Source organism: Balaenoptera acutorostrata, chromosome 12, assembly GCF_949987535.1.
Source record: "Balaenoptera acutorostrata chromosome 12, mBalAcu1.1, whole genome shotgun sequence".
In the NCBI taxonomy this organism is placed as follows: Eukaryota; Metazoa; Chordata; class Mammalia; order Artiodactyla; family Balaenopteridae; genus Balaenoptera; species Balaenoptera acutorostrata.
In genome coordinates this window covers 3,252,612-3,261,394 of record NC_080075.1, presented here as the reverse complement: position 1 = coordinate 3,261,394, position 8,783 = coordinate 3,252,612, and the positions used below count along the sequence as shown (strand labels likewise).

Below are 8,783 nucleotides of genomic sequence, written 5' to 3'. Positions count from 1 at the left end.
AAAGATGCTAGCAGTTGGATGAGGAAAGAAAATAAATGTTTTGAGAGAGCACAGATATATCTCACCTCGATGTGTGTCACTAATAGTGTCTAAACAGTGAGGCTGAGTACCTGAAATCCCCCTGGGGGTCGCTCAGACCCTCACTAAAGCAGCCTCACCCAACTGCTTACAGACTTAAAAAAAAGGCGGGGGAGAAAAGGCAGAGAGGGAGGGAGGGAGGAGAGGAGAGAGGAAGAAAATGGTTAGTCTATGAAGCTGGAGTTTAAATTTATTAAGAAGATAATTCACTGTGAAACTGGTTTCACAGAGTAACTTGCTCTCCACCAACATCTGAGCAGTTTTCTAACAGCCTGGTTGGCTATGAAACTTGATATGTGTCAACATTTTATAGTTGCCCTGAGTTAATAAGCTTTTTCCCTTCTTTTCTGTAACTGACAAATTTTTTAAAAATTGGATCTTGGATGCCTACATGCTAGGGAGTTTTATTTGCTATATTATAGTTCTGTCTGCTTTTCGGCCACAGAACACCAAAGTATTTATTCTTACAAATCTTTCTATATATGTAACTTGAGCTTACTAAAACAGTCCTTTACTCACTTCATTAATTAAATCGACAGAGAATATTCTTTTACATTTTGGAGTGAATGACTCTTTATCCAAATTTTTGAATACACGTTGTGCAATTTTAGATCATTATATAGCCTATGTCTCCTTCTATCATACCACACCATCAGAGAGAAAACTTTCTAAAATAAAAGACTAACTTATTTTTACACTTGATTTTAAACCCCATCTAGAGTAAAATGTTTTTACTTCTTTCCAAGTAATATTCTTTTTTAAAAAATTTTTCATTTGTGGTATTTCCATCATTTTAACTTTAATTTTTTTAAGAAATTAAAAAACAAACCTCAAAAAGCACTTGGGCTAAACTGATTTTTATTTTCACAAGCTCATCACTAATATTTAGACACCACCGATGAGTCATCAGTCTTTGAAATACTCTGAAATAAACAAGCAATAAATTACACGTGGGAATAAATGCCATCATAAACACCGTATATGTTTTTCAGTAAAGAAATACACATTGACATAAAGATAGGAAAGCCCACAAAATATTTTGTAATATCAGTAAAAATAACTCTCATTACATGAGAGAGCTCCTTCTATCACGGTCTTCAAGAAAATTTCAAAACTTTATCATTTTGATTCTTTTTATCAATGAGGACAAATAACTTTTCAAGCATAACCTTCAGGTATAATATTTCTTTACATTTGCTCAGCGCGAACAGGCATTTGGATTCTTGCCAATGTATTCATTTTAACTGTAATTCTTATTTCAACCAAAAAAAAAGTCTTTGAAAATGCAAAGATTCAAAATACTATCTAAAATGAGGCAAATAAGTAAGATGTCATCCCATATGACACAAATCATTTCAAGGATAAACATATGCCTCCAACTTGCTTTTCCATTTCGAATTATCACTAGACTACTGAATGTCTTTTAATGACATAAAGGCCCACAGAATTAAACTACTTAAAAAATGTTTTCTTTACAGCAGAATGGAAAATAAAACTAATGCTCTTTTTCATTGTGTGCCGAATTGAATTTTTGTTCTGAGACAACAGTATTTAATTTGCAGGGAAAAAAAAAGATGAGAAGTACCTGAATTTAGATAGAATGTTTATTTATTTTTTTTTTTTATAAATTTATTTATTTATTTATTTATTTATTTTTGGCTGTGTTGGGTCTTCGTTTCTGTGCGAGGGCTTTCTCCAGTTGTGGCAAGCGGGGGCCTCTCTTCATCGCGGTGCGCGGGCCTCTCACTGTCGTGGCCTCTCCCGTTGCGGAGCACAGGCTCCAGACGCGCAGGCTCAGTAGTTGTGGCTCACGGGCTTAGTTGCTCCGCGGCATGTGGGACCTTCCCAGACCAGGGCTCGAACCCGTGTCCTCTGCATTGGCAGGCAGACTCCCAACCACTGCGCCACCAGGGAAGCCCAGAATGTTTATATTTTAAATTCTAACGTATGGTGCCCTTTTTTATTTTATGTAAAATGAGTCGTTTATCGTATTTTTAAATGGAGCGTGCTGAAAATATTAATACTGTGCATGGATTTTTTTTAACTGACTCCTGTGGTGTCATCTACAGCTGGCACAATTCAGATTTCAAAAGAAATTTTGAAATTTTTTTCAATAGGCATAAGATTTACTCACTCTTCCTCTTATTTTAGGACTATCTGTTATAGAATGTATTGTTAATCGTTGAAGTTTGGTATAGTACACATGGGCATGTTATATGCAAATGTATTCAGTTGGGGTATGTATATATTTTGTTATGTTATGTACATAAACATCTACCCTCGTGCATATGTATATTTACATCATGTATAAATATGTGTATATTACCAAAGGGTCCTATACTGAAGGAGGAGGAGAAGCTTCCAAGGGACTGCCATACAATATTTTAGTTAACTGTTAACTGAGGCTGTTTTCTACGAAAGTAATTAGGTTTCCTTTTTTTCACAGTCCCAAAGGTGGGTGTTTATAGACATGGTTTACTTATTACTGTTTTCCAAAAGGCTAGTTTTTTAATCTTATGTCAACATATGCTTTAAATAAATTAGTGGTGCCCCCCCCTTCACCTTGCCCTTCTCTTAGGAAGGCCTATGGGCAAACAGCTTGATAAATAATTCAAAGAAAAGCTGAACTTTGAATCCAAAAACTAAAGCTCATCCTGTTAAACATTGACATTTTACCATTAACCTTCTTGACCAAAATTTAGCTGTCTATATCTTATGAAAAGGAGTGATGGAAATAGTATCAAGATACTGGCTGGTGAGGGTCTCTTGAGGTGAGTGTGAGTAAATTTTACTCAGAGCCTTTCTCCAGAACAGGAGGTCTTATAGTGAATTGTGGCTAAGGGTTAAACCACATAATGTCCATCTAAATCCAAGAAGCAAAGACATATATACCAATGGTGTTTCCAAATTAGTGAAAATCCCCAGATGCAAACATTAGGACAAAAAGAGGACACTGAAAGTATTTATAAAGTTTATTTTTAGGATCCTCTGAAAGTCACGTTATCAAAACTACAGTTGGGCAATTGGGTTCATATTTTCAGTGATGGAGAGAAATATTTAGCCTTTTTCTGAATTCTCTCTGCCCTGTGTTCCCCCTTGACACTTGAACAATTTGGATAGGCTAGTTAATGTTGTAAGAAGGAGGAATTTCATTGGGCCCAAGTTTCCTTCTATTAGTCTGCTTTCCTCTTTTCTAATAAGAGATAACTGACAGCCCTGTTTTGTATGAAATTATGAAAATCAGAGATTGGAGGAAAGGAGAGTCATTATTTCAGAACTGAAAAGATGTGGGTGTCTGCACTCCCCGCCCCCCCCCCCAAAAAAAAATTCCCATCACTGGAAAGGAGCCCGCAAACTGGCTGGCTGGTCAGCTAAAGAGACCCCCAAAAGTGATTTTCAACTGGTTCCTACCTCCACCCTATGCCTCCAAAAATAATAAAAACAACCTCCACGCAAGCCCCTTTGAAGGCCAAGACCGAGAGGAAGCAGATACACAAGCCCCTGAAACGTGGCTTCCCAGTGGGTGAAATCCCGTCTCAAGGGCAGGCAGGAGCCTGGAAAGGCTCTCGGTCGCATTTCTCAGCGGACACGGTCCCTTTCGGCTCACCCTCGCTCACGTGAGTCCGGGGGTCCGTGAACATGCCGGGACCCCAAGAGGGATCTCTCTGGGGCTCAGAGGGGATGGAAGGCGGAGGAAGGAGACGCCCGCGTGGGGGGCGGGGGGGCTGGCAGATTTAGATCTCACGGCTGCACCAGAGCATCGCTCACGGCCTCCTGCCCTGCCCTGCGCGCGCACCGCACTCCCACGCACGCCGCCCTCGCACACACCACACACACACAGCACCACGCACACCGCACCTGCACACACGCACAGGCACACCGCTCCAAGCCGCTCTCCTTGCCGCTCCGCAGGGGAGCCCCTCCCGGCGCCCGGCCCTGCCCCGCGAGCGGACAGCGAGGCTCCCGGGACTCCGGAGCCCGCGGGCCGGGAACGAGGCGCGCGGCCGCCGACTCCGGCCGGGGTTGCCCGGCGCCGACCCGAAAGGGGTCGGGAGCGGGGAGAAAGGGCCAGGGAGGGGTGACCCGGCGCGACCCCCCACCCCACCCCCGCTCTCCTGCCGCCCTCCTGCGCCCTCCTCCAGCCGGCTCTCCCCCCGCCCCTCCGCCGGCAGCTCGCGTGCGGGGGGGGGGCGCTGGCTGTGCGCGTGCGCGCGGGCGGGGCGCGGCCGTGGGCAGCGCGGGGAACCCACGCGGCCCGGCCACCGGCGGGCGGCGCGGTGGCTCCTCCGGCGCCGGCCTGCAGGGGGCGCCGCGCTCGCGGGGCCGCGGCCTCGGGCGCGGAGGAGGGGCCGCGAGGCCGGCGCGGAAGCGGTCTCGGCCGCGCGTCTCTGGAAGGTCGCGCGGAGTCTGGAGGCTGGTGCTCGCCCGCAGGACGGGGACGGCGCTTTCCCGCTTGTCACCAGCTAGTCCGCTCTCGTGTCCCGCGGCCGGAGGGGGACGGGAGCTGGCCGGGGAGGTCTCCTCCTGGCCGGTGGGCTTTGCCTGCCTGCTCGGAGCTCTGGGTGGAGAGGAGAGCTCTTCTTCTCTAGTGCACGGCCGCGCCGGGCATCGGAAAGTTTCCTACCAGCTGGGGGACGGAGGCGGACCAAGTGCGAGCCTGCTTACAGGCTGGGACGACCTGAAAGTACCAGAAGTGTCGCCGGCCAGCCGCGCCCCCGGCTTCCCCAGCAGTCACCCCCTTTCCTGTTCGGGCGGGCCCTGGGCCGGGGGCCGGGGAGACCTGGCAGTCCCGCCGCCCGCCCGATGGGCTTCGCGCCGCCACCCACGGGGACTGCCCGCCCTGCAGCTTCGCTCGAGGAGGACGGTGGAGCCACGATCCCAGAGGAACAGAGTCCGCGTCCTCGCAGGGCACCGAGGGGTCTCGATCCGGCCCAGGGCCTCTGCAAATACTCCAGAGGGGCGCCCGGGCCAAGAGTACCCTTGGAATAGAACCTCGGACTCCGGGGTGTCCACGTCCCTTTCTCACTTCAGAAGTTCACCTGAGCTTGGGGTGGTGACTGTCCCCCGTCCCGATCGATACGGACCCAGCAACCAAGGCCAAAGGTGTGCAGATTTTTTTGTTTAAGACCCACATCATATAAACGTGAGATTTTTTACCAGGCAGCACAGATTACTTAAAGCGTACCATTTCTCCGCGATCCAATTTTATTAGGATTTACTCTCATTTGTGCTCGGCTTCTCTGGGGAAATAATGCTTTGATTAATGTAATCCTGGCCCGGGATCCGCCACATGCCCCTCGCCCCTCTCCCAAGAGAAAGGGCCTGTTTGACAAACAATAACAGAGCAGCAACTCTTGCAATCTGCCCACACCTTTGGGGGTGGCTAGGGAGAGGGTGACACACGATCCCACGCCGTTTGCTAAAGGCAAGGGTGAGAGGAGGGAGCGGGCTGTGCGAGGGACGAACTTTCCAGACGCGGAGCCGCGGGCCCCGAGGCGCGGGGGCTCCAAGAGAGGGCCCCGTTGGGGTGCGCGCGTGGGTGCCTGTGCGCGCCCGCCCGCTGGTCGCTCCGGCCGTCTGCTTCTTTGTCCCCAGCCACAGGCCTCGGCGACGGGGATCTGCGCGCTCCCCGTGGGCAGCCCCCGGACCCAGGGCGCGTCCACAGCGCCCACGCGCGGTCCCAAAGCACCTCGGGAGCAGATATTGGGGCAGAACCGGGCACCGACCCGAGGCGCCCCGCAGCCGCCAAAACCTTGGCCAGAAACCTGGAACGCGGGGCCAGATTCAGCGGCTCTCCTCCCGCATCGATGCCTGCGCCCCTCCAGCCGTGCACACTCGGACACAATGCGGATCCGCCGCGAGCCGCGCTCGCCCCTGCGGCAGGCGGAGAGCGGGCGCCCCTTTCCCGCTCCCCCTCCTCCCGCGCCGCCCGGCCCCCGCCCCGAAGGAGAACAGCTCAATTACGAAAAGAGCGAAGGCAGGAAATCCCAGGCTCCAAGGCGCCCGCCGACGCTCCTCTGGTCCCCGTCCCCGTCGCCCCGTCCCCACCCCCAGCTTCCCCAGCTCGGGGGGGGGGGGGCGCGGGGGGCGGCGGGGCGAGGGGTCCTGCCCCGCTCCGCCAGAACAAAGCCCGCCGCGGGAGCCCGCGGCCGCGCACCGAGCCGGTGACAAAGGCGGGCGGGCGGCGCCGAGCTCCACGGCCGCGCTCCGCCGGCGGCGGGCGGGAAGGAGGCCTGGAAGGTGGGGTGCGATGCGCACCGGCTGTTCCTGGGCTGCGGCATCTCGCCGCCTTGTCCCCGGTGCCCGGTTAGGGTGACTCAGCGTTTCCCTCGTCGCTGGCCCGCACCCCGTCTGGTCTCTCTCCCCTTTGTGCCTCTGGCCCCGCGCTCCTCGCTCTCTCCCTGCTTTCTCCTCCACCTCACTCCTCCTCCTTTACTCCCTCTCCCCTGGCCTTTTTGCTTTTAATCGCTTTCCATTTTTCTTTTTCTCCTAGAAAAGCAATGCTAATTCGACTTCTGAAGGCCGCTCTGGGTGTTCAGATAACAGTCTCAAAGTCCTTGCCGGGCAGTGTGTACGGAGAAAAGGGGAGCAATGGGTCCTCTTCATTTTATTATGCAAATTGTGCTCTCAGTAAAATAAAATGCAGTCTACGGAAGCAGAGCTCGGCCCTGGGACCCCCAGAAGCCGCCGCCTATTCGAGAGAAGCCGCTTCGGAGGGCCGCAAACCACAGCAGGGGGCAGGCAGGGGGACTCTGCGGCTGCGGAAGAGAGACCACCCCCCCCAAAGCAAACCTTTCTAGGGAACGTCCCAATCTGACTTCCTAACCCTGGAAAGGAATCGCTTGCTGGACCCTAGCACTGACATCCCAGTGTTTTCGAATTTTGGAGACTTGAATAGTCAATGTTTTTCCAAGTGAAGTTTTACTTGTTTCTGCAATGCGAATTTCAAATAAAGGGAACAGAGCCTAAGCCATTTGGACAACACACGCCTTGACTTCTGGAGTTTTTTTTGCACCCTGATATAATACTAAATTAAGAGCTGAGGGCTGTCCAACACCACTGTAAGCTTGGGATCCTCCCCTTGGGCTTTGTTGAGAAACCAGACTCCCTACCTGAAATCTGGGGGAAGGAGGTGGGCCTTCAAAGCTATAATCAGACACAGAACTTTTAACTGGGGACTAACAAGCCCCAGTTGCATGAAGCTACAATGAACAAGGTCATTTAGTTCTACCGCCAAAAGTCTCTTTGCCAGATATTTTAGTGCTGGAATTTTATTGCTGCAAACCACAGAGTATCCGAAGTATCAGTTATCTGTGACTATTGGTACTGGATTTTAAAAGTGAGCAGAATAGCCACCCTTGAAGATCCCCTAAGGCTGACAGTCCAGGGCGAGCCTAGGGAGGGGGCAGGGCAGTGAAGTGGGAGCTTCAGCATCAACAGGAGAAAAGACACCACAGAAGCATCACTGGGGGGAAATGCCCAAAAGAGCAGCCTTCAGCCTGATGAGCTGCAATCTGCACCCAGCTCCTCAGACAATAGCTAAGTTCAAGTGTTAAAAAAAATGTAAAAAAACAAAAACAAACAAACAAAAAAAACCCAGAGGCACTAAAGTACAAGAATTGCTTTCTGGTGTGCTACAAAGACATCCATCAGGAGGCTGCCTGGTTCCAACCCAGAAAGGAGAAGCTCTACAGGGAATCTGGGGGGTTCTGGGCAGGGCGTGTCCTCAAGGAAGAGAGGAGAGTTCATTCTGTTAGGGCCACAAGCTCAAAAATATCCAACCACCCCTCTGGCAAAGCTGAGTTAATATTTTGTTTTTAAAAACACAGACACAAAAACACCAAGTTGACCTTGGTATATTTTTCTAGCTAGACATACCCACATGTTTTTGTTAATAAATCATCATCATCACTCTGGTCAATCAGCTGGGTTCTCTGTTACCTAGCCCTGTGAATTTAAATTCCAAGAAGACCACTGTTGGTGGGGGAAGGTGAAGGGGGACAGGCAAGAATAGTCCATCACATTGTGTCAGCCACGGCTTCCCTAGCGATTGGTAGCTTTCATTACCAGACTGGTCAGGTGCACGAATACAGCTACAGTGAGCAAACTGTTGGAAATGGGTTGTTTTTAAAGCATACACTCGATTACCAACTTATCATGCCTTCTTAATTTAGATTCCACAATCTGAGATGGTCTGTACTTTAAAGCTGTCCTATAAGCATCAGAAGTAAAGCTTCTTACTTGAGGGTGAGAAATCACAAGTGTCTGAATTTATCATTGCTCCTTGCAGCCCATCTAAGAGAACTAACTGCTTGCTCCTTTCCTGCAGATCAGATAAATCAGTTATCAAAGTGATACAAAGAACTAGGAGGAACCACCGGGACACTTCCAAAAACTTAGCAAGACCAAGAAACAACCCACCCACCGCCAAGCCAGGTGACAAACACTCATTTCCACCCAAAAGCCACCACTGAAGAGCCCTTTCTTTGGATCTAGCACACAGTGTGGATTGTGAGTATGCAACACATTTTAATTTGTAAATGCTAACCGCAAATGTGCTTCTGCACTGCCACGATACCGGACGGAGCACCTTATCATTCTCAAATGGAAGCAAATGAGTAAATACCCAGTTTGTATTTTGTACATCTGACCCAGGTAATGTTCTTCATTCTCTCTTTTGGCAAAAGCAATTTCACCATCCCCAA

At 50.1% G+C, this 8,783-nt stretch overlaps 1 protein-coding gene across 1 annotated transcript; it reads left to right on the top strand.

The window, feature by feature from the left end:
* The first annotated feature begins 3,498 nt into the window (after window positions 1-3,498).
* Window positions 3,499-7,049, top strand: LOC103015719 (collagen alpha-1(I) chain-like). Its single transcript, XM_057558667.1, has 3 exons — window positions 3,499-3,695; window positions 3,991-5,181; window positions 6,572-7,049. The coding sequence occupies exons 1-3, from the start codon at window positions 3,499-3,501 to the stop codon at window positions 6,876-6,878; spliced, it is 1,695 nt and encodes a 564-aa protein (XP_057414650.1). The 3' UTR covers window positions 6,879-7,049.
* Window positions 7,050-8,783: the final 1,734 nt, after the last annotated feature.

What these genes read in the sequence shown, in the direction of transcription:
- LOC103015719 (XM_057558667.1), top strand. Translation starts at nt 3,499, where the DNA reads ATGCCTCCAAAAATAATAAAAACAACCTCCACGCAAGCCCCTTTGAAG. An exon ending in TTCGGCTCACCCTCGCTCAC is followed by an intron (nt 3,696 to 3,990) that starts GTGAGTCCGGGG and finishes GCCGCTCCGCAG; the next exon opens with GGGAGCCCCTCCCGGCGCCC. An exon ending in CCCAGCAACCAAGGCCAAAG is followed by an intron (nt 5,182 to 6,571) that starts GTGTGCAGATTT and finishes TTTTTCTCCTAG; the next exon opens with AAAAGCAATGCTAATTCGAC.